This window comes from Solanum tuberosum, unplaced genomic scaffold (assembly GCF_000226075.1).
Source record: "Solanum tuberosum cultivar DM 1-3 516 R44 unplaced genomic scaffold, SolTub_3.0 scf00021, whole genome shotgun sequence".
NCBI classification, from domain to species: domain Eukaryota; kingdom Viridiplantae; phylum Streptophyta; class Magnoliopsida; order Solanales; family Solanaceae; genus Solanum; species Solanum tuberosum.
In genome coordinates this window covers 628812-654454 of record NW_006238947.1, presented here as the reverse complement: position 1 = coordinate 654454, position 25643 = coordinate 628812, and the positions used below count along the sequence as shown (strand labels likewise).

The following is a 25643-nucleotide window of genomic DNA, read 5'->3' as shown; positions in this document are numbered from 1 at the left end:
TTTAGTGGCGACTTATATATGTTTTAGCGGCGACTTTAGTTGTCACTAATAATTACTTCTAGTGGCGACTAATATATGTTTTAGTGGCGACTTTAGTTGTCACTAATACAATCTTTTAGTGGCGACTTACATATGTTTTAGCGGCAATTATAATTGCCAATAATACAGACTTTTTAATGGCGACTTATATATCTTTCGGTGATTCTAGTTGTCACTAATACAGTCTTTTAGTAGCGACTTATATATCTTTTAGCGGCGATTATAGTTGTCACTAATACAGTCTTTTAGTAGCAATTTATATATCTTTTAGCGGCGATTATAGTTGTCACTAATACAGCCTTTTAGTAGCGACTTATGTATGTTTAGCGGCGACTCAAGTTCTATAGGCGAATACACACAAAAAATTGAAAAATTTATGAAATTCCTAAAAAATAACATGTAAGTACAAAAAAGGTGCGTTAAAAAATGATGTGAGTATACATGATGGTTCCCCAAATCAATATAGAAGTCCTCATAAAGTTTTTTCAGAAACAAAATATAGGTGACCCGGGAAACACAATCAATGGGATATGGACTATAGCATAGATAAATCGGTAAAATCTAGTTTTTCCGGCATTGGGACTCGATTGAACTTGAAAATGCGGTCATTTACCCCTCGTGAGCAACTCATGTCATTAATAAGGTCGTAACGGACGTACATAAAAAGTTTCGATAAAAAAGAAGCTGGAATCCTGAATCACCGAAAATTCATGGACTATATCATACGAAAATGGGTAAAATCTAATTTTTCCTATTTTGGGGCTCGTTTGAACTTGAAAATGCACTCGTTTTCCCCTCGTGACCAACTCATACCATTAATAAGGTCGTAACGGACGTACATAAAAAGTTTCGATAAAAAAGAAGCTGGAATCCTGAATCACCGAAAATTCATGGACTATATCATACGAAAATGGGTAAAATCTAATTTTTCCTATTTTGGGGCTCGTTTGAACTTGAAAATGCACTCGTTTTCCCCTCGTGACCAACTCATACCATTAATAAGGTCGTAACAGACGTCCATGAACAAATTTCAGCCAAAAAAAAGTCGGAATCCTAAATCACCAAAAATTCATAGATTATAATAGCACACAAAAATCGATAAAATCTGATTTTTCCTGCTTTGAGACTTGTTTGAACTTGAAAATTCACTTGTTTGCCCCTCGGGACCAGCTCACGCCATTAATAAGTTTGTAACTGATTTTCATGGCAAATTTCGACCAAAAATAAGACGGAATCCTGAATCACCAAAAATTCATGGACTATATCGCACAAAAGTCAATAAAATCTAAAAAAAAATCCTTCTTTTGGGCTCGTTTGAACTTGAAAATGTGCATGTTTGCCCTAGGGACCAACTGACGCCATTAATAAGGTCGTAACGACATTCATGAAAAATTTTAGCAAAAAACAAGCCGAAATCCTGACTCACCAAAAGTCGATGGACTATAAGCACACTAAAAACAGTAAAACCTTATTTTTCCTGCTTTGGGGCTCCATTAAACTTGAAAATGCACCCCTCGGGACCAACTCACGCCATTAATAAGCTTGTAATGGACGTTCATGGAAAATTTTGACCAAAAGCAAGCCGAAAGCAAGAAAATACACACGAAATTGTATTAGCTCATGGGTGCCTTGGGGAGCTAATACACACGAAAAACTAAGAAATTTAGGTAATTCCCAAAAAATAGCTTGTAAATGCAAAAATATGCTTTAAAAAAATGGTGTCTGTATACGTGATGCTCCCCAACTCATCACAAAGGTCCTCATAAAACTTTTTCAGAATTTTTTTTTTTGATTGTTCCAGGAAACTAGATCCATGTGCTAATACACACAAAAAATGAAGGAATTTGAGTAATTCTTAAATAATGAAGGGTAGATACAAAAATAGACGTTAAAAATAGTGTGAGTACGTGATGGTACCCGAATTCATTACAGAGGTTCTCATAAAAAAAATTCAGCAAATTTTTTGGGAGCTCCATGGAACCAGATCCATGAGCTAATAGACACAAAAAATTGAGAAATTTGGGTTATTCCTAAAAAATGGCTTGCAAATGCGAAAATATGTGTTAAAAATTGTGTGAGTATACGCGATGGTTCCCCAACCCATCAAAGAGGTCCTCATAAAGTTATTTCAGAAAAATCTTTTGGATGCTCCGGATAGTCATATCCATAGGCTAATACACACGAAAAACTGAAGCATTTGAGTTAATCCTAAAAAATGACATGTAAATAAAACAAATATACGTTGAACAATGATGTGAGTATACATGATGGTTCCCTAACTCATTACATAGGTCCACATAAAGTTTTTTCCGAAAAAAATTTAGGTGCTCCAAGGTGCATGATCCATTGGCTAATACGCACGAAAAAATCAAGAAATACGCGTAATTTCTAAAAGTTGGCTCGTACAAAAATATGCATTCAAAATGGTGGACTATATGTAATGCTCCACATACTCATTACGGAGGTCCTCACAAAGTTTTTCTAGAAAAAAATTCCAAGTTCCCCAAGACGTTAGATCCATAGGCTAATGCACACAAAAAATCAAGAAAGTCACATAATTTCAAAAAGTTGACTCTTCAATGCAAATATATGCCTTAAAAATAGCGGGACAATAAGTAATGCTCCTCAAATTCATTACGAAGGTCCTCATAAAAAAATTTCATAATATCATTTTGGGTGCCCTAAGACGCCTGATCCATGGGCTAATACACATAAAAAACCAAGAAAGTCACGTAATTCCAAAAATTTGCTCGTAAGTGTGAAAATATGTCTTAAAAAATTGTGGGACTGTATGTTATGTTCCCCAACTCATTACGGAATTTCTCATAATATTTTTTTCAGAAAAAACATTTGGGTCCTGCAAGGCACTAGATCAATGGGTTATTACAACGAAAATCAACATGGTCGCGTAATTTCTAAAAGTTGGCTCATAAATACGAAAATATGCTTTAAAAAATGATGGGATTATAAGTAATGTTCCCCCAACTTCATTACAGAGGTCCTCGTAAAAAAAAATTGGAAAAAAATTCAGGTGCTCCAAGACGCCTATTCATGGACTAATACACACGAAATCCAAGAAAGTCACGTAATTCCTAAAAGTTGGCTCGTAAATGTAAAAATAGACCTTAAAAATGATGGGACTATACATAATGTTCTCCCAACTCATTACGGAGATCCTCATCAAGTTTTTTTAAAAAACATTTTCGAGTGTCCAAATGCATCAAATCCATGGGTTAATACACACAAAAAACTAATAAAGTCACATAATTTCTAAAAGTTGGCTCATAAATACGAAAATATGACTTTAAAAAAATGATGGGATTATAAGTAATGTTCCCCCAACTTCATTACAGAGGTCCTACGTAAAAAAAAATTGGAAAAAAATTCAGGTGCTCCAAGACGCCTATTCATGGGCTAATACACCCGAAATCCAAGAAAGTCACGTAATTCCTAAAAGTTGGCTCGTAAATGTAAAAATAGACCTTAAAAATGATGGGACTATACATAATGTTCTCCCAACTCATTACGGAGATCCTCATCAAGTTTTTTTAAAAAACATTTTCGAGTGTCCAAATGCATCAAATCCATGGGTTAATACACACAAAAAACTAATAAAGTCACATAATTTCTAAAAGTTAGCTCGTAAATGTAAAAATATGCCATAAAAAATGGCAGGACTATACTTAATGATCTCCCAATTTACCACAGAGATCCTCATAAAGTTTTTTCAGAATTTTTTTTTGGGTGCCCCAAGGTGCCAAATCCATGGGCTAATCTATGATTTTTCACAAACTTTCAAATACACATAATTTTATATAAATCCACTAGTCAACAATAGTATTAACTAGTTAATCTTTATTATAATTCTTTCATGTGGTATGGACAATCTCTTCATGGGGAGTATTGGTATTTTATTTTATTTTTGCAAAATTAAAAATGGTGGATCTTTTCTTCTTCTTTTTTACAAAATATAAATTAAGGGTTCATGTTTCATTTTTTTTTAAATGCCATCATAATTTGAAATCTCAAATCGTTAAATCCTTTTTGGAGTAAATAAAATTTGAAGTCATGATTTCAAATGATGATCCTAAAATCACATGTCAAAACGTTGATTTGAAATCATGACTTCATACTATATGTCCAAACACAAACTTAGAAGCATTTTTAAAAAAATTGATCAAACGATAGTTGATGTTCAAAAGTGTGTTTTGAATTGATTAGTCAACAAGAAATTGTCTTTCCACTTCTCTAAAATGTACTTTTCGAAATAAATTAATTTTAGAAAGTAGACCAAACATGTAGGTCATTCCAACTTATAATTTTTCGATTCATTAACACTTGCTCAAGTATTTTATTAATTTTTCCTTTATAATTTTTTTCTAAATCCCAAAAATACTCTTTCTATAATAGGACTCCTAACTCCCACTTCATCCCATTTTTATTATGTCCTAGTATTTATACTTTTAATTATAATTTTTGAAAACAACTTAAAGAAAATATCCACCATTTTAGAACAAGAAATGCCTGTCAACACTTTCTAACTAAGCACGCCACAACTGCATAGTACTTCTATCTAACCACACAACTATTCATTCCTAAATTTTCAACGCTAAATATTTATGAGTGACTTATTATCGGCTAATCCAAACAGGCTCAAGACTACCAAATAATTTTTTTTTGAAAAAAAGAGCATATTGTTATGTAGGACTGTACATACACAATTCATCCGTTGCTCGACAATACATCAATCATCATTGACATCAAGAACAGAAGAAGCCAAAGGGGGGAGGGATCATATTGTTGTGTAAAATGAGAATCCATACACTTGAAGGAGACCTTTGCAATTATCATATCACACATGAAGCACCTTATTTATTCACATTTTCTGTACAAAGAGGTGGCAACAACCAGCCATTCCACCTTCACTGCTGAGTCACTCATGGAATACACGCATTCTATTCCGGTGAGCAAATCCTAACCGTCTGTCACGAATAAAGTGTCAATTAATTAAAGAGGAGAGGAAGCATAAACAATGCGTGATAAATTAGCATCTCAAGAGATTCGTCATGAGAAAAAGGAAAACAAAATACATACAAGAGTGCTGTTAGACCTGAAAGTTGCAGTCAAGTAGAAAGATCAAAACAAATAGGAGAGGATGATGCAAATTTGGGCAACCATAGTGAGGGTTTAAACAAACTTTAAGCAACGTTATAAGAAGTGATACAGTAAGGAAATTCGACAGAGAAGCTCGCAGATATGGTTGCAACTCAAAAACATTTTTCAATTCAGAATTTGTGCTGTAGCAGGAATTAGTTTAGTAGCCCAAAGGCATGAAATTACACCCATCAAAATTTTTCATAATCGATCAATATTACTGTGAAATATCTCAAACTTAAGTCCTACACATCTTCAATACATCTGTCCATATTAAAATGTTGCAAACAGACCTGGTCTAACAATTGGAAAGTATGGTTGTGTTGATGTATTAGCCTTTGTTACTGCATCACACCTATAGGAGTTGGAAAATGTTGCACTGTCTGATGCCATCACACAGTAATGTCATGTGCAATCCTATTTATTTATTTATTTTGAGAAGGTAAAATTTCATGTGCAATCCCATTTTTAGCAATAAAGGATGTCAAATATTTATTTGCTATCTTTTCGTAGGTTTCCTAGTTTTTGGTATACTTCTTGTATACGGGCCATTTTTGCCCAAATGTTTAATAAAATGTATATCCTACCCAAGTAATCTAACCCACCTTATAGCTAAAATTATATTGATATTTTAAGGCTTTGCCTGAATTTTTCGTGACAGTTGGAGCTTATCATTCTTAAGAGGTTCGACAATTTATAAGTGTGCCTTCAGGTTATTTTAGATTCACCTTCTAACTTGAATCTACAGAGGAATGTAAAAGAGTGGTTTGGTGATGCACTAGTAGCATGTTTCAGGAACTACATTGCTCAGATTCTTCAAAAATGTCAACGGGTGAATGTCGGATCCTCCAAAAGTAGTGCAGTTTTGAAGTCCGACACGGGTGCGACAACATTTTTGGAGAGTCCAAACAACATAGTTTCCACATTTTTAAAACATTTTAAGTACCATCATAAGAGAATGTTAAGAGATTCTGATGATGACATAATTAAGAAAAACAGTATTTTAAGAGATTCTGATGATGGAATAATCATTAAGAATACTGTCTGATGAGACTCGCTGATGAAACAAGCAAATGAAACTGCTTTTATTCATAGTGCAGAATAGGCAGAGCGAAAATATAGGGAGGAAATAGTTACAGACTAACCTCAATAATATGTACATGAACATCACGAGAACACATTAAAAGAGGACTTCCTGTATCCTAGGGCGTAACAGCACAACTATTATCATCTTTAACATATTTGAGTCAGATATACCTGCAGTTGTCAAGAGAATTAATGAAAAACAATGCCGCAGGTGCCAGTTTCAAAAAAAAAAACAATGCCGCAGGTAATAACTGAAGAAACAGATAAACAAAATTCGACTATTATTAAACTTTCGTCAAACCTACACCATCATAAAATGCCAAGCTAAAGCATGAAGAATGCGCCAATAGTTGTCTGACGAAGCACCTTTGAACTTCGATCTAACCCATGAGAAGCCACCTAGAATTTGGAGTGAGAAAAAAATCAGCAGGCAAGTACAACCTTGGAAAATAATAATTGTTATTCGATGTTCATTCAATGGAAATGATAGAAATTTAATTCCTTAGTAAATAAGAGGAAAACAGTTTGAGGAATGGGGAAGAGGTTGTACTAAAAAATGCTTGGAAACAAATCAACAAAAGAGAATTAAATTAAAAATAATAAATAGAAATATATATTTTATTTTATTTTAGAAATAAATAGAAATATTTTAGAAGGGGCAGATTTTGTGGAGCATCAAAAGTTTCCCCCCTAATACCATTTATCAGAGAATTCCATGATTCCTAATATCAATTATGTATTTGCTTTTACGAATTATGAAGAATTCATTTTCAATAATCAATTTAAATTTCAACTGTGTTGTATATTGCTCAAGCTGATAAGTAGACCTGAAGTTATAGCTAAAAAATTCCCCTCCTAATATTATGGGCATTCTCCTTCAGTTTTGTCTTGTTTTTCTCTCCAATATACATTTAACTCAGATCACATTAAAGCTAGCACGATAACACAGAACTAGTCACAACAGGTTAATTTCCTTACCATATGAGTTAAGGCAGCATAACGTTCCTCATTTAGATACAATGGTTTTCCCCTATGCATGTCAATATCCTGCAACAATAAGAGAGGAAGTATGTAAGATCCAAGTTGATATGTGGACATACTGGTTTAGAGCCCAGATGTCCCTACCAAAACAATTTTACCAGAAATCAAAGCTCAAGACACACAACGCACATATATTTGTAAACAAAGTCTTGACAATAACTAGAAACAACTATTTGACTGAAAACAGGGAGAGAGGAAATAGATAAAGGAAAAAGGGAGGGAAAAAAAGAAAAGAAAATGGTGATCCATCAAAATTCGAAGAAATATCAAGTGAAGTTTAAATCCATACTTGTTACGAGTTATGACTGGGGAAATTGTGATTTGTGAACATATATTAACTTGCATTCAACTTGGGCAAAAAATTTAATTCCCGTGTTTGACGTGAAAACATATCTGTAATTGAATTGAAGATACTTGAGGACATAACTGTCTTTCTGTTATCTTCAGCCCCCCAAACGCCCATTTAATTGTTTCATAGTTTTCCATCTAAATCACATAACAGCAGCCCTTGTAAGGCACCTTTGCAGGAAAAGAAAAGGTACATGTCATTATGTGCTTGGATTATTTTGAGCTCAGTGGCTCGAGATAGCAACAACAAACTTACAGAAAAAGACTTCAAGCTGCCGCTTGACGCTTAGTTGCATATCTAATTTGTAATGCTTCTACAAGCTATGCTATTTAGTATTTCAAGCAACAAGCAAAATCTCCCTTTTTCCATCAACTCTCAGAAAATGAAAATAAAGAGAACCATGTTTTCAACTAAACACCCTTAGTTTCTCTGAAGCTCTTCTATGATAGCAAAATGCAACCACTAATTTACCTCTTCTCCAAATACATCCAAATAAGGTGACGGCCACGGTGCCTGACGAGCAGATCTTTGGAGCAATACAGTGGTTTTCTACAGTGAAAAGTAAAATTTCATCAAGCCATTCCAGGGTCCAGAAAGACAGTATAGTTCAAATCAAAAGGCCAAGAGAAATAAGTATAGCAAAAAGGCAACAGCACTTACTCTGATCAACAAGAACACCCCAGTAACAGCACCACAGGCCATTGCATGAGTTTGACACCCACTTTCCCTGGAGTTCAATCAAATGCATCAGACACAATATTAAAGATCAGAAGAAGGTAAAAAGAAGGTGCAGCCCGAGTGAATTTTGAACCTGCAGCATGTCTTCCAACTTGCTGAGCACAATTTACCACATAACAAGCACAAAGCAGGATCCTTCTGAACAGCTCCGCAATCTGGGCAATTCTGTTTAATATACCTGAAGGTAACATAAAAATATCTTGAGTTTTATTTAGTCTACACAACAATAGACTACTTGTAAAATACTCTCTCTATCCATATCTAGAACCAACCTCTGCAAGAGGTCCTGATAAAGATGAGGCAAAAGCATCAGTTTAAAAGGGGCTGCAGGAGTGGAATAAAGAGCACCCTTTAGACCACGAGTTTCAAAGTGCTTGTAGAAATGATTGAGCCATTTTTGAACCACCAAACGAATTGTGACATCATTTAAAACATTATCAAGCGATGGAATCTTTAATATCTTCTCCAACTTTTCAATCTGAATGAGCTCAGCTGCATTGTTTTCGCCACACTCCATCAGTTCATTGGTTGAGTATGCTGATCCATCTAATATGTTGGTTCCATCATTAAATGGCACCACTCTAGAAGAATTAATCAATTTCCACAACAATGCACATCTTCTTAAGTACGGAAAGGTCAGACTGCGAATTGCATCTTTGATGTCATAAGAAGTTTCTATAAAATTAGATTCAAAATATTGGTGAGCAACTCCTTGTTCTTCAATTACTTTATAGATGTCAGTAACTAAAGAATCATCGCATCCTAACTCAAGCAAACTGCATTGACGCTTTCTGCAATAGGTAATTATAGCCTGCAAAGAAACGACAAGGATCTTTTGCTAACTATCTTGGAGACAAAGAAGTGCAAAGAGGTCTCATCTAATCTCTACCCAAAAAAAGATCATCAGAAGGGAAAATTGTGTAACCTGAGTGACCGTAACAGCATAGAAAAGATGAACCAGAGACAGGAAGGCATCTTCGCATGACAACACTGGACATGGAAGGCAATATATTATCCACATTAACGAAGAAAAAGCATCATGTGCAAGAACTGGATCAGCTGACCATCTCCAGAACTGAATATCAGGATACTGATCTTCTGTTTCAGCACATTCCAAGATGTCTTGCATATTACCTGCAAAGCATATCTTCTCATGATCTCATCTCTCTCTTTTACAAAGTAAAAGTAACTTAGAAGATAATCCATGGAGCAGCAATATACCTCCAACAGATGGATCTGAAATTTCATTTGCAGAAGTCCCAGTACATATAGACTCTGCAAACAGCTGAATGCCTCTCAGTCTCAAGAGGACAGTGAGTGAGTTATTTGTTCGTGTGCTTTGTACAATACTTAGCAACAAAGCAAGTATAAAACCATTTGAAGATTGGAGTTCTTTGTACAAGGCACCAAGACTGTAGTTTGGAGCTAATGATGTCTTTCCAGATCGAGTAGCAATTTCAGTTGATATAAGTGAGTACTTAAGAGTGTCATACAGAATCAGAGAATGACTAAGTCTACCAGATTCTGAAATCTTATCATTGTCTGGAAAGTACATTCCACACAATACACGATACGAAGATTCAAGGTTTACCCTCATCCGCCCAAACTGCCGAAGTGGAAGTCTTTGGAAAATTTCTCTACTTCCAGAAACATCAGCAGCACTTTGTAGGAGAAATAAAGCTTTTTGAAAATGAAGTGCATCTACCACTCCACTTGACGAGGAGGAAGGGCCAACAGCATCTGATGGACTGGAAGATGAATGAAGGGATGTGAACCTTCCAGAATCTACAGGTAAGGTTGGCAGGACCGAGTTGGCAAGTCCACGGCATACAGGACAGAGGAACTCCCCCTGAAAATAAGAAAATCAATAAGACGTCCAGTACATGATCTGGATCTACAATATGACCTCCCTCATAAACAATGCTTCTGGTTCAGCAATTCACTCCATCACATAGAAAAAGGTAAATCAGGACGTTCTGTACCTGATCTGGATCTACAATATGACCTCCTTCAAAAACAATTCTTCTGGTATATCTGTACAAGAGTGATGAGACAGTTAATCTTTTGAACTTAGTGACTAGGACTATCAGGCCAACTATAGAACATAATATTACATGTATTTTATTAACTCTAATGCACAAACCATTTAAGCTTGAGGACATACTGGATTAGTGCCGGCAAAATGAGCCCATATTTTGGTAACCCGCCCATATTTTAATGGGTTGGGTGAGTGACTTTTTACATGGGTAAAATATGGGTTGATACCCATATTCAACCCATAAAAATATAGGTAAACTATGGGTAAAATATGGATAAAATATGGATTAGACAAAAGGGTTAAGCTTCTAACTTTTATTCACTCAAAATTCATGATATCACTAAAAAAAAATTGTAACTTCTCTTCCTTTTTATGTTCTTCTATAGAACTAATTATTTTTCTCTATAATTGAAAAGGTGGAAGTCTTTGGCCCTCCAAAAATATATTTTTTAAATGTACATTTCTTTTGTTAATTATAATTATATATTTTTATTTGTTTAATTTTATATTGGATAATAAATAATAGTGTAAAATAAGCAAATCATGTATTAGTATTGACATTACTTAAGCCTTAAAGTGCATTAAGCATGTTTTAGTCCTAAAATGCAACTATTCATTTACTTTAAAATTAAAAATATTTTCCCCTTGTTATTACATAATTTATTTTATATTGAAAAGTTAGGTATTTTTTTTTACTTTTATTATACAATAAAACTAAATGAAGCATTTTCAACATTTTTCATCTAAAAAGGGACTAAAATATTTTCTCCATACTGAATTCTTAAGTAGAGTATTATTTACTCATGAAAATATGGGTAAATATGGGTAAACTACTAGTTTACCCAATCCATTTGTTACCCAATCCATTTTTACCCATATCAAATATGGGCGGGTTGAATTATTACCCATTTTATGTTGACCCATTTTCAACCCGCCCAAATTTGACCCAACCTGCCCATTTGTCACCACTATACTGGATTAAGCAAATTCAAGATAAGGTCAGGAAAAGAAAAGCAAATCCTAGAAAGAAGAGAACAAAAACTCACAAGACGCAATACATCCATCATTAGGCCAAGAAAAGAAGATATGGAGAACAAAAGATTAAAAATAATTCAAGTTGAATTTACCAAACAATTAAACAATAGCCTCAAAGAAAGAGGTAAACAGGAAAGGATAAAAGGACTTGCCTTTCCTTTAGAGATGATAAATAACGGTCAAGACATCCCTGATGCACAGCGTGTCCACACGATGAAAGATAAATTCTGTCACAATCTGAGGGACCAAATCCTTCATACGCTGTAAGCGGCATTCTTGACTCTAATTGCGTCTTGTGTGCACTTTCAGATGCAGGACTATCGAGATTTTCTCCTGCAAGAGAAGAAATGTACTTCCCAAGCAAAAGTGACTCAACATTCCCACCACCTCCCCCTGCAGAAATTTTCTTACCATTTCTTGAGAGATCCCAGTGCCACGAATTGACATCCATTCTTTCCCGAATCAACAAGTATATTTGCTCTTCTAGCATCTCTAGAGAAAAATCTGTCTCTTCATTGACATTGCTGGATGTGCAAGGCAATTGAATCTTCAATGCTGGGAATCTTGCCCTAATATATTCAAAAAAGGCTCCTACATCCTTAGGTTGCCCTTCCAGAGAAAATTCATTTATTGCATTTTGAATCAATTGTGTCAACCAAGGAGATGAAATCACTTCTTGACTGCTTGATAAAATGCTCCTTCGAGATGAGACATTTGTCATTCTTTGAGCAGAAGATTCTGGTTCTTTCCCAGAATTTTGAGTTCTTTTCCATGAAGGAGGCCCTCTATTGGTGAAAGTTAAAAGCCTGGATTTCTTATTTCAAGAACCACGATAAAATAAGTAAAAAATTGACTATAATAGATTCACCAAGCACAATCACTTAGATAAATCAGCATAGATATCCAAACACAATGAAGAGACATAAAAACAAAGCACATACCTCAAGAAGAATCAGGTATGATAGAGGACTTATAGAATTTGGATCATGGCAAAGAGAGCAAATGACTTGAGTAGCCTCTTCATAATTACGTCTAACATCTGAATCACTTCTTTCTTTACCAAGTTTAGAATCATCCGGAGCAGCTTCTGCAGAGAAATCAATGCTCTTTAAAAACTTGGATTGTTGTGCCCTCATCTTCTCCTGCGATGTAGACATGGAATATATATGAAAGTGACCGAGTCAAACTTGATCAACCGAGAATAGAAGGAATAGGGTTAGTCTGGTTCTACAATGAGTTCAATTTACAATAGCCAAAAAACTATCTGAACTGTAAATTATGGCAACATAGCACAATGGAAACATGAACAGCACTTGATCCAAGTACAGGAAACAAAAGCACGTTGTAAGATGAATTATGTGCTGTTTTACATGATACCATAAATATTGCTAGAATGGAATTTCTGTAAAATCTCTAATTTTGACTATAGAGGCTAAAGCACATCTGCATCCAACTATGGTTGAACTTTAATTGAGCATCTAGTCTTCCATCCTATCATATCCTGCTCTGAATTAACCTCCCAAAGCGCAAGTTTCCCAACTTTTTTGTCTCTTAGGACCCTATACACAAGGGTCATCTGATGTACAAGGATTTTGCTTCCATTTTCAGTGCTTATATTTCGCTTGCATGTTTCAATATTTCATATGACAGCTTTTTCTGAATCCCATTTTAACCCTATACACCCTGGGTATCTGATCTTTAAGGATTCTACTTCTGAGTTTGAGGAATCCCTTCCTTGCGCAGTTAGTATTTCACTTGCATGTTCCGTTTTCACATGCTTTCCTAGAACATGTAAAACACACATGCTAGATAAGGATTTTTCAACTTCTAGAACAGGTAGCTTACACTCGGTCATAGAGGAACCACAACACAAAAGCAACAATTTGAAGTTAATGCCTAGAGAGTAATAAACACATTTTATGTTTAGCAATATATTTAACAAGATATCCTTAATATTCTCTTTAAAACTATACCATTATAGCAGCTTGCCTCTCTCGAGCTTTAGCCTTGCGCTTATCACTGTCTGAAACTGATTCCAAGTTTTTAGTATCACCAGTCGAAACGGATTGCGACAGTTGATTGACCACCTCAGGTGCAAGGTCTTGCAGTTTCATCTTGCATCCAGATTGAAGTTCAGCAAATTTTTTCAGAAGACTTCCAATCATAAAGGAGAGGTTGAAAATTCCAGCTTCCACAAAGTCGTTTTCTTTCCTATATTTCCTCATCAACAAAACCAGAAGAGACAACAAGCTCTGATCACCATATTTACTCAATGACAATTCCTCATTAGCTAGTGCTACAATGGGAATGTCATCGTCCCCAAAGCAACTATGGTCACCAGATCCTCTATGCATATAACAAATATCTAATGCAAGAGATAACAAATGCAATGCTGTTAACAATACACCATCTGGAGCACGTGAAGCATTTGATTTATCAGAGAAAACAGCATAAAATACAATAGCACGAACAATTTGGAGTACTGTCTTGCAAGTAGCTATTTTAGCTATTCCACCAAGAGGTGGATAAATCTTCGTCCATTTTGGAAGCTGACTGGTCAATGCCGATACATTACAGAACTGCATATATCTCTCTTCAGCAACTTGCAACTCCTTTGAGTTCCAACGAGGATGATATAAATCTAGCTCCTTCCAATAGGGTGTCCGCAGTTTATACATACCCTGGGATAGATGGGACATTAGGATCATAGGACTAAAACTGATCAGATGGACTTCACATGACAATGTACGAAGGTTAAGGAATGACCGAAGTGTCACAAACAAACCTGATTGATGCCAGAGGGATTGGAATACACTGCTACCCTATCTAGAACTTCCTGAAGTCTATCAATCTTGGACAAGTCACGGGACAGAGACTTCACCAACTGGCTACGAGTGGCATCACCAGTTGACAGTTTATATACCAATTCCCTTTCCAAACACTCACTGGGGGATAACCCAGAAAACCGCCGTTCCTTCACTATTTGTATGATCAGTGTAAGCATCTCCTGAACTATAGTCGGCTCATACCTAGGTAATGTGTTAAAATAGAAGAATCCAAAAATGCAGTTAAATACTCGAGAAACAGAACTTGGAGATTTGCAGCAACATGCCAAATTATAAACAAGAAGGTTGAAGAAAATTACAACAACAACAACATACCCAGTGAAATCCCAGTAAGTGGGGTCAGGGTAGGGTGTACGCAGACCTTTTCTTTTGAGACAAGTAACAGTTCTATTCAATAAAAACTTAGCCACCCCAGAAAAAGGTGCTAAGTTGGAAACTTTACAAGCATCGAAAAGGTACTTAAACCCCTGCCCAGAACCCTATATAATTATATTTAATATACTAACTCTCCTTACAATTATATTAGGGTGTATGCAGACCTTACCACTACCTCGTGGATGTAGAGAGGCAGGTTGAAGAAAAATAAGAAATTACAATATACAACATCTTCTGTCCATCTAACTCGAGCATCAAAAAATGTACAAGGTCACGAAATAATCTCAGACAACTCAAAATAAACTCATTCTTTTTTAGCAAGTTACTTCTAACTTGGTAGTGATCCACCAAATTGCACTAAAGGATCTTATATCTCTATCTCTGAAAGAATGACCAAAATCATGGCTTGCGATAAAAATTAAGGTATATCTACTTAAATGTATACCAAAGGATGACGACATAGCATAAGCATCAGACATAAGTTTATACACCTAGCCACTGTCTAATCTTCTTTTTCTGTTCTCTAGTGTCAAACATCTAGAATTGTTGCATATAACACCAATATGAAAGAACACACACATTAACATCTTAGTTCTAGTGAAACTACAAAATCTAACAACCAAAGTATTATGCAACCAACTAAGCCCCACTTTCGATTAGTTTGGGTCAACTAAATGGATCATCTGTATCCCCACTTCCGCTCTATTCATTACCATTTCACTACAATACAAATCAATTTATCTTTTAAGGTAAATTAGGAGTTTCCTATAACTAGATATTCTTCAAAGCACACATAAAACCTACAGGGATATAACCATTTCATTACAATACAAATCTAATGCAAATGCAACAATAACAACTAACCTTAATCAACAACTAGCTTGTATTGCCAGTATGTCAATTATTCCGATTATATCATGTTCTTAGTAAGTAATATGATCCGAGAAATTGAACTACTTTCTTCTATGGAAGGTTAGCATAATTATCTTTTTGTTATCTTCACTCATCATATTGTGTGCTGAAGATTGGTGCATACAAGTATTTATGTAAAATATGATCATCTTAAGTAACCTAATCTAATTACATCCTGTGTGAGGGCTACCTGCACCCACTCTTGATGTTATTCTAATGGCGGAATACATCGACATCCCCTTAAATTTGCCAATGTATTTCATTAAAGACACTCAAACTAAATGCTCTAATTCGGCACCTGAACACATGATAAAAGTGTTCCTATTAGACACTTTCCACTCAAATTTTGGAAAAGCTTTTGCTAGAGTTCTCAAGCATCCATTACAGAGCTAAGTTAATAATGCATACTAATAAACACACAAAAAAAAGTGCATCAACAGATGTTTTGAAAAGCTAAATGTGACTCAGCCACACATGTAACTAATGAATTTAAAAGAGTCATGTGAGGAATATATTTGGAAGATGGAAAAATATAACTCAGAAATCATCAATCAATATATCACGCCATCAACAATCAATCACGTCTTCTGATCAATATGGATCTGTTTCTAGATCAATCCTACAATAATAATGATTTAGTCCATGTTGAACGCAAATATATACATCTAGCAATACTGATAAAATAACATAAATATATAAACACACAAATCTATAGGTAACAAACTAACAACATAGAACTAATATTGGTTTTGCTTAGTTAGGTAAACATCACAAGATGTCACCCTTTATGACATTAGCAATGTGGCAAATCAAATTTATGTACTCTGGGAATCCTGTAGTATTATACCATCAAATAAGAGAGAAAAAAATAGTTTATGCTTAACTAGGTAAGGAGCAAACAAGTAAATGGTTAATGAAACTCATTGAAGACAGATAAGGGATGAGTTACACACTCATTAGAGCGTTCGAGATTCAAGGATAGGTAATCTGAGAGCTCAAAGCGTTCTAAAATCCTAGTAACATATTGATCAGCAGGGCCTAGTGCAGCACAACACTGGAGCAGAAATAGATCAAGCTCTAGACCTTGCTCAGACCTGCACAAAGAGTACAAAAGAAGAAAGACTTAAAGCAACATGAGTAATCTATGTACACAAAATCTCAAGTAAATTAGCACATAAAGGAAGTTCAAATCCCAAGGCCCAAATAAGGTATTGCCTACATACCAACGAACAGAGCGATACCACTCACAGGATAATATGGCAGCATCAACATTCCTACGCCACATTCCAGCATGCACCTGCGCACAGAACACCTTAATTCGGAGAGCATGTTCCATAATGAAGGCAGAAAAGCCAAGTGGGTGGCAGCCTCCCAATATATGGCCAAAAAAGTCATGATCGACAGCAGATGACGAATTGGAACAACTACCCCGTAGGGCAGTTTCACCATAACATTGTCTGAGTGCCCTCTGTAAAACCATTGAAAGTAATCGATGAAGTGGAATATGAACTGATGTATCCTGCAAACTGACTTTATATGTTATATCAGGCCAATCAGACAAACTCAGCACCCGAAGAGCTTCCAACTCTAGGGCATAATCTATTTGTAGCATATTGTTATCACTACCACCAAAGCTTGCAGTTTCCTGGGCCAAATCCTGTCCAGAATTTAAGGCAACACCACCAGTCGGTGACGAATAAGAATATCGCTTATTGCAACCTTCAGTTGAACTTGGGAGTCCAATGCCATCTGAAGGACTATGAGATCTAATGATTTGCTTGCCCCTGCTAAACTTCGAAAGTGTTCTTTTCAATGCAAAGAAATTATTTCCAGAACTGGTGATTGTTTTCGGAGATAAGATGTGAAGGAGAGGTCCTGATGTGTTATCCACTCCCAACCAATTCTCAATGGCCTTGAGGCACTCAAATGTCAACCATAGAACAGATGACGGTACCAGAGAACCATCAGATTTTGATTCAGGAGTCCTCGATGCATGTTCTGGTGGACTCCTTCCAGCCACGCTACTAACAGAACTTTCCTGTGATAGCCTTCCAACTTTTGCAAGTCTTTGACTATCTTGGTCTTCAAAATCTTGTATATGCGTGTTGAACAAAGCATCATCAGCATCTTCATTGCTACTAATAGAGAATGCACCACCCAGCAATAGAGAATGAATATTTGCAATTGTATGACCCAGAACAAAAGGCAAATGCATATTTTCACCCTCATCTTCTACATGGATGCCAGTTTCTCTCTTTTGAGGGTTCATTCCTTGTACAAAAGTCAACAGCTTCATCCACGTCCTAAGTATATCTCGCCTATCACGAGTCACATATCTGGGTACAGCAGAATGACTCATGACAAATCGTATGTCTTCAACCACACGAAGAGTAGTTTCATACAAATTTCCCCATTTATTGACCTATAATAAGTAAAATGACTATCAAGCAAGGTAATGCTGCTATTTAAGTCAACTGCTAAGACAACATTAGTTGGTAAACAATGCTGAAAAATAAACAAGATAGTTCAGTTGTTGCAGATTAGCTATATATCATGAAAGGCATAAGGCCTCGAAAACAAAGAAAATGCTAGCAGCTGATATCTTCCTTTTTTTTAATTAACAAACATTGAGAACTTAACTAGTTCAAGAAGTCCAAGGAAACAACGAAATCAAAAAAAAAAACTTCCTAACACACTCCTATGTTGTTCAGTGTTTTCCTCTTAAGTGGATATAACGCAGAAATAAACTACCACCCGTCAATTATTGTGAGAACTACTACAATATCTAAATGAAGAACCATTTAATGCAAATGTATAATTGTATTCGGATTACAGAAAATATTGAAATTATGTAAGTATGAACTCATCATGCAAGCTTTTACGTTTCCATTGTTTATAATCTGTCCATTTTTCTATATGAAAAGTCAGTGCATAGACCTACCATATTAGATTTTACAAAAGGTATTATGCATTTATTTCCATCCAATAACTACAAGTCTACAACCAAACTATTAAAGATATCTTTTACGCGAGAGGATTTGAGAGACGAGCTACAATATTCAAACATCACCAATATATTGATGTCATAACCTAACTTTGAAAAAAACAGTATAACTATCCAAACTCCTTACACAAGGCTGAAATCAAATTAACATTGCAATACCTTCAATCTACCATTTTCATCTGCACAAGATATAAATATGTCCCCTAAACAGTCCAGCAGCATGGCTAAAAGATTCATTTCCTTCACAAGACGTGGGGTCAAAGTAGGCACCGTAAATATCTGCACAGAAAAAGTTGAGAGAAGTGGATATTTTCGGAAGACTGTATCATTAATTTCCTTGACTGCGTCATTCACAACAGTGGAGTAATAGCTCAGAAATACTTTGGCAAACTCATATTTGAATTGAGGTTCACCCAACATTTTCAAGAGCAATTCATGGAGCTTCCTGACAATATAACCACTGATCAAGAACCTCTCTGCCCTCACCAGAACATCTAATAAACCTTCTGAAGAGAATACCCTCCTAGAGATAAAACTAAGCAAACTTTCACTATCCTTGCAGAAACCCAAGAGCATCTCTACCACTGCTGATGTCAACGCATCTGTGATACCTTTATACTCAGTTGCCTGACTATTTAGTCTTGGACTTTGCTCCGAGATGCTTTCCGCAAATAGGAGCCCTTTTCTCCAACAAGACAGCAAGGAATCAAGAACAGGGCCTAAAGAATTAGCACACTCTTCCGGAAGAGGTTGTATCTGCTCCGCGCCTTTATGCTTGGAACAAAATCCCTCACGTTTCCATGCAGTTACATCTCCACAATCACAGCAGCCACCGCCTGTATACATGACTGAGTAATCATGGTCCTTGTGGTTTCCATTCTGGAAACATGGAACACATATTGCACATGTTGGATCATGCTCACATGTACGGCAACGGTATGCTATATCATTGTTCCCCCAAATAGCCCCACAAACACCACGCTGGCCAATGTTAGCTAGGTGATTTAGTGCTCTTCTTGGTTCCCCTTCAAACATCAACCATTGTAACCACGTCATACTTTCGTGAAATAAATCTTTAATGGCTGAGCTGCCTGTTGATTTTGGAGAATCCGTCTGCATATCTATAATACTGTTCATTGCCTCTTCATTAGTAGGCAAAAGAGCAGAGACAAGCTCTTCAATTTGAGACTTGTTATTCTTCACATAAACAATTAAACCAGGCTGTCGGTGCTCTAAATTTTCTGCAGGAACTCCAAGATTCTCAAGCCTCTGACAGTAGAAGATCAAAATGCATTTTCAGGTCCCTCATCTTGAACCAAATAATAGCCAGGGTAAAGATGTGTGTGTGTGTGTGTGTGTGTGTTTTGAATATGCGTGTGTATAGTTGTGCCAATGTCTACGCAAAAAAAACACACATAGAGAGTAAGGAGTAAAAAGTTTCTCAAACTTTGTTTGGCATACTGACTATTCATCCACCTTTAAAAGGCTATAAAGATGATCTAGAAATGGCAGAGCTATCAGAAATCACCACACTGATTGTTCATTTTATTCCCTATAGTTAAAGACACAATTGTCGGCCAATTGATTCCTTATCTTTTTTTATATATTTTTTTGAAAATGGTAACATTGTATTATATCACAAAAGTACATGGGTTGTACTCAAACCTTATATACAAATGCACTCCATACACTCCTACTCTATTTCTATTCCGAGTCTAAAACATCAACTATAGAGGCAGTGTCTTTTGAGTATAATTGATTACACCAAAAACATAACAACAAATGCAGTTTAGTTTAACATCCTGCACACTATTTTCTATGCCTTCAAAACATCTAGAATTCCTTTCTTTCCAGATTGCCCACCATATTGAAGCAGGGATAATTCTCCTTCTAGTTCTGTCATTTTGCAAGGGCACTTGCCTCCTCCCAGCTATACAAGGCCTCAGTAACTCTCCTAGGCATAGTCCAGGGTATGCCTTTAAGGCTCAAGAAAATCCTCCAAAGCTGATGAGTGTATTTGCAGTGTAGAAAATACTAGAAATAGATGGTTTACAGTTTCTTAGGTTTCCCCACATAGGAAACACCTAGAGCATAAGGTTATCCCCCTTTTCATTACATTGTCCTGAGTCAGGGCAGCTTCCTTAGCTAGCAGCCAAATAAAGCATGATACTTTGTGTGGGATTCTACACTTCCATATTTGTTTCCAAGGCCAAATGGGACTCTGCTGGCTTGATTGATCCATCAACCTGTAAGCTGAATGCACTTTGAACTCTCCTCTATTGTTGCCTTTCCACCAAAGCATATCCTCATATGCCTGAAGTTTATTTTTTTGACAGTCATGGTGTCTGGGCCAGCTTGAAGAGACCTTTGACTAATTCCACGGGATACCCACCAACAATAGGTACCATCTAACCCTGTCCACCATGGCAAGGACAAATGAGAAGAAACCATCTAGTGTTTTTGGCTCTACTGAGATTTGAACTTGAACCTGAGAGGGTTCTCAGCCCACTTCATTGACCACTGGCCACACCCTTGGGTTCTAAATTCTGTTTATTCCAAACTTCTTCTAAGAATATTATTTATTCAACTTTCACAAATTGACAGATCTGATCGGGTATTTATAATATAGAGTAAATCGGTCGTCTTTTAACCTAGATTGACTGATTGAGTTTCCTTGAAGAAATCCAATATGGATTAAAGTTTATCCCAAAAATAGTACACTTTAAGAAAAACTAGAGTTGATTAGTAGTAGTACTAGTACACAAGCTCTAAAATCATGCGCACCATAATCCTATGCCTTCACCAATTAATTTTTTTTTTGGTTTCCCAGGTATCGAGTACCCACATTGGAGCCCAATTAGTTTAAATTAGCACTGCATAAAACCCATTCCGGTGAAGCTTTACCCATTTAATTTCAGAATTTATGGTATAGATGATACAAGCACGAGCTCCCACTATGCGCGAAGTTCGGGGAAGGGTCAAACCACAAGGATCTATTGTGCGTAGGCTTACCTTACATTTTTGCAAGAGATTGTTTCCACAACTCAAGATCAACCCCGTGACCTTCAGGTTACATGGAAACATTACAAGTTACGCCAAGGCTCCCCTTTTTTTTTAGCTCATAACACTTTCCATAATTCAAAAATCCTGAATTTAGAGATCACATGACTTTCATGACCCAACAATATAGGATCAATTGTAACTCAGTTTCAGTTGTATAAGTTCCACTACTTATTGATAAGAGAGTGATGATTACTTTCTCATCCCATATCAATCATCAGTTCACTTAACTTCCATTAAACTACCTAGTAGTGAGACTAGATCTCTCGTGAGACTCCAGTTCCTAACAATTGTGTCAAACTTTATCTTGGGTCTATAGAAATATATCTCCTGACTTAAGCAACAAGGACATTTGTGAAGCACTCATGCAACTGGAAGGTCCTTTCTTGTCTTACGGAACTAGTGATGACAAATGGGCAGCTTATGTCAAATTTGGGTCAGTGTAATCAAAAGCAAAAAGCGCAAAATAAGGTTCGTCGGGGCTTTACTCGCAAAATGCAAATAAAGTGTGGGCATTAATGAAAAAATGCCCAGCGGGAGAAACAATACAAATATATATGTTTAATCCAACATTAATATTTTTAAACATGAATGACAAATATATGAACAAAGACATTGGAAAAAAACGAAAAAGTGAAATTTCAATTGCTTAGTGTTGCCTCTTCAAAAGAGGCTCATTGGCAAGGAAAGGTATGCGGTATGCCTTAAAACCTTGATGACAACAACACATTTTCAGCCTCGCTTCAGGGCTTAAGCGCACATTTGACAACACTGATTTGGGCGGGTTGAAAACCAATGGAACAAAAGTGGATCAAATCCAACCCACTCGCATTTCATGTGGGTAAAAAAACGGGTTGGATAGTTAAGGGGGTTGAAAATGGATTAACCCATAATATATAGGTGTTCTAGAAAAATAAGTTGATTTAGGAATTTTCACCACTAATGATTATGGCTTGTTCCAAGAAAAATGACAACATTAAAAACGAAAGATAATGGCCTCTTCCAAGAAAATGACAACATCAAAAACGAATTGACAAAATAAAAGACTAGACATGTTTTGTTCTATTTCTTTCAGCAAGTTTTTTTCCAGCAAATATATTAGACCCACGTGAAATGGATTAATATTAAATGGCTCAAGTGAATTCATGGGGGCTTTGTTCTAATTTTCTTTAAGGTAATCCATTTGGTACAATATTGTTTGTCTCCTATGAGGAAGAGTTACTTTGATCAATTTTGTTCTGGATGCGTTGCCTACATATGTTATGTCACTTTTCCCTTTACCAGCAAAGGTAGAAGAGAGGTTAGATAAATTGAGACGTGATTTTCTATGGTTGGGGAATATAGAAGGAAAATGAATACACTTAGCTAAATGGCATAAGCCTTACTAAGCAAGAAGACAAGAGGTCTTGGTATAAAAATTTTGAGGGTCCAGAACAAAAGTCTACTTTCTAAATGGCTTTGGAGATTAGTGGTTGAATATCGGGCATTATGGAGAAGATTAATTCTCCAAAAGTATGGGCAGAACGAGGAATGTATGTCTAATGCAGTAGATAGCATGTATGGGGTATCAATATGGAGATAAATCAGAAATCTATGGTCTAGTTTGAAGGAGAATTTGGTGTTCAAAGTGGGAGAGGGTAACAAAATATTTTTTTGAAAGGACAAGTGGATTGGACAAGAGTGTCTAAAGTCGGTCTTCCCAGATCTTTTACATTTTGTACCACACCTTATACTAAAATTGTTGAGATTTGGTCCCCTTAGAGACGGAATCTCACCTTCAAGAGAAATCCAAATGATTGGGAAGTGGATAGAATTGTTGAACTACTACTCAGATTGGGTGAATTCACAGGCCTTACTATAAAAACAGATGGTATAAGATGGAAACACGACCCTAATGGCATGTTCTCTCGAAGGGTGTGTCTCACTCAGGAAAAACACAAGAAAAGAGGTTTCCATATTGTCTCCAAATGTTTTTTTGTCATGAGAAGGAGGAAACTAACCGCCGCTTATCCTACACTGTAAGATTACTTTTCAGGTGTGGCACATGGTTCTCAGCATTGCTCAAGATCCCTAGGTGATGCCAGAACATACTGCTGATATTTTGAGCTGTTGGATGAGAACGGGGGGAGCAAGACCCAAAAAAGATGGTGGTCTTAGTACCTACTTGTGTCTGGTGGGCTATTTGGAGAGAGATACCTCAAGTCTCATGACAAAATTACTAACACTAAACAGAAAGTTAAAGAAAATTGCATTAACATGTTGTATTTTTGGTGTAAAGAAGATGGTATAGAAGAAGTAGAACAATTGGTAGATTTCCTAGGATCAATGTAATTATGGATATAGCTTGTAACTTTTTGGAGGTAGCCACTAGCCAGCATACCTTAACACTGAAGAATACAACTTTACCTTTATCAAAAAAAAAATTGCTTGTCTCCTATTTAATGGAATGACAATGTGAGTCTCATGCTTTAATGTTTCACTTCATTTGATTTCTTTGATCATTTCACAAATTAGTAGTTATTTTGATTTATCTTTATTACTTCTTCGTCCAGTTTCTATTTGTTTGTTTCAACATATCAACCGTACTTATTTTATCTTGCTTTCTATGAAGATAATTATTTATTTGTTTCAAAATGTCTACAGTACTTCTTATTTTATCTTTCTTTCTATGAAGGTTATTTTAGTGCTATAGTTAATGTACAATTTGTCGGGGCTTTGTTCAATTTTTCTTTTAGACAATCAACTAGTATAATATTGCTTGTGTCCTATTTTTTTTTTAAAATGACTATGTGAGTCTTGTTCTTAACTATTTCACTCCAGTGGTTTGGGCTTGGGACTTCCATGTTGGAGGTCTCAAGTTCGAAACCCCTTGCCAGCGAAAGCAAGGGGTTTGCCTTCTGGGTCGAGCTTGTCGCACCGGGCTTGCCTAGTGCGGGTTACCTCTCCTATGTGATTTGCGAGCTATTGCATAGGAGCGGGAGTTTCACCCTGTGCGCACCCAAAGGGTAGCGGCTGCGGGTTTCCCTTGTCATAAAAAAAAAATCAACAATACGTCTTATTTATCTTACTTTCTATGAAGGTTATTTTAGTGCTCAAGTTAAACACACATATACATATATATATTACTTTGTTGTTTGTGTATAATTTGTTGTCACTATTTTTCTAAAAGATAAACTAGTTTTGCCAAAGATTAGAATAAAGTAATTGAGAAACTAAAAGAAAAAAATGAAAAAGGTTAAATATCAAAATATATCTCGAGGTATCTAAAAAGAAAAATTATGAATTAAAGAAAAATTAAGGCAATGAGGCATGAGCAATTCAGAAACTGTCCCACCCAATGCTGCACTTGAAGTCTCCTCACAAATCAAACCCTAGCAAAACCGCAAAACTTGAAAACCTTCACTATTGGAGATGCTTATCCCAACAACTCAAAGCAAAATTCTGATAGTTCATGTCTTCCTAACCCATTTCACTACGGGTTGAAAATGGATTTACCCATATTTTCAACGTGATGGTCGAATACGGCTTGATCACAGGGATTGGGCGGGTCAAACAAATTTGTTTTAAAATTGCCACCATTACAGTTAGAAAACTAAGCATGGTACAGACACAATGTAACATATAGAAGCAAATACAATGTGAGATAATTTCACCCATTTAACTCTCATTCATTGATAACTTTCTTCTATTTTTACCACGCTTCTCCTAAAAATCCATCTAAAATAAATCAACCTAGCACCCAAGAGTGTTGCCTAGTGGTCAATGAAGTGGGTTGAACACCCTAAGGTTTGAGGTCTCATATTCAATCCCAACAAAGACAAAACACTAGGTGATTTACCTACTACCTGAATTAGTTGAGGTACACGCAAACTAGCTCAGACATCACCGATATCAAAAAAAATAAAAAAATATATAAATGCTATCTAAATTAGTCGAGGTACACGCAAACTAGCTCAGACATCACCG

The 25643-nt window shown here is 36.0% G+C and overlaps 1 protein-coding gene across 2 annotated transcripts in view; it reads right to left on the bottom strand.

The window, feature by feature from the left end:
• Positions 1 to 4731: 4731 nt before the first annotated feature.
• Positions 4732 to 25643, bottom strand: part of LOC102603446 (E3 ubiquitin-protein ligase PRT6) — a 21681-nt gene continuing 769 nt past the window's right edge. Inside the window, exons 2-19 of one of the 2 annotated variants that reach the window (XM_015305970.1) lie at positions 18777 to 19886; positions 16837 to 18035; positions 16567 to 16707; positions 14266 to 14509; positions 13454 to 14161; positions 12422 to 12622; positions 11633 to 12294; positions 10390 to 10441; positions 9629 to 10256; positions 9333 to 9541; positions 8680 to 9218; positions 8481 to 8585; positions 8330 to 8396; positions 8141 to 8218; positions 7258 to 7326; positions 6584 to 6678; positions 6339 to 6456; positions 4732 to 5021 (exon numbers count right to left, since the gene is read on the bottom strand). In XM_015305970.1, coding sequence (XP_015161456.1) covers positions 6604 to 6678; positions 7258 to 7326; positions 8141 to 8218; positions 8330 to 8396; positions 8481 to 8585; positions 8680 to 9218; positions 9333 to 9541; positions 9629 to 10256; positions 10390 to 10441; positions 11633 to 12294; positions 12422 to 12622; positions 13454 to 14161; positions 14266 to 14509; positions 16567 to 16707; positions 16837 to 18035; positions 18777 to 19886 — 6087 coding nt within the window. In that variant the 3' untranslated portion in view covers positions 4732 to 5021; positions 6339 to 6456; positions 6584 to 6603. The remainder of the gene's footprint in view (positions 5022 to 6338; positions 6457 to 6583; positions 6679 to 7257; positions 7327 to 8140; positions 8219 to 8329; positions 8397 to 8480; positions 8586 to 8679; positions 9219 to 9332; positions 9542 to 9628; positions 10257 to 10389; positions 10442 to 11632; positions 12295 to 12421; positions 12623 to 13453; positions 14162 to 14265; positions 14510 to 16566; positions 16708 to 16836; positions 18036 to 18776; positions 19887 to 25643) is intronic. The other variant, XM_006340962.2, reaches the window with a different exon arrangement.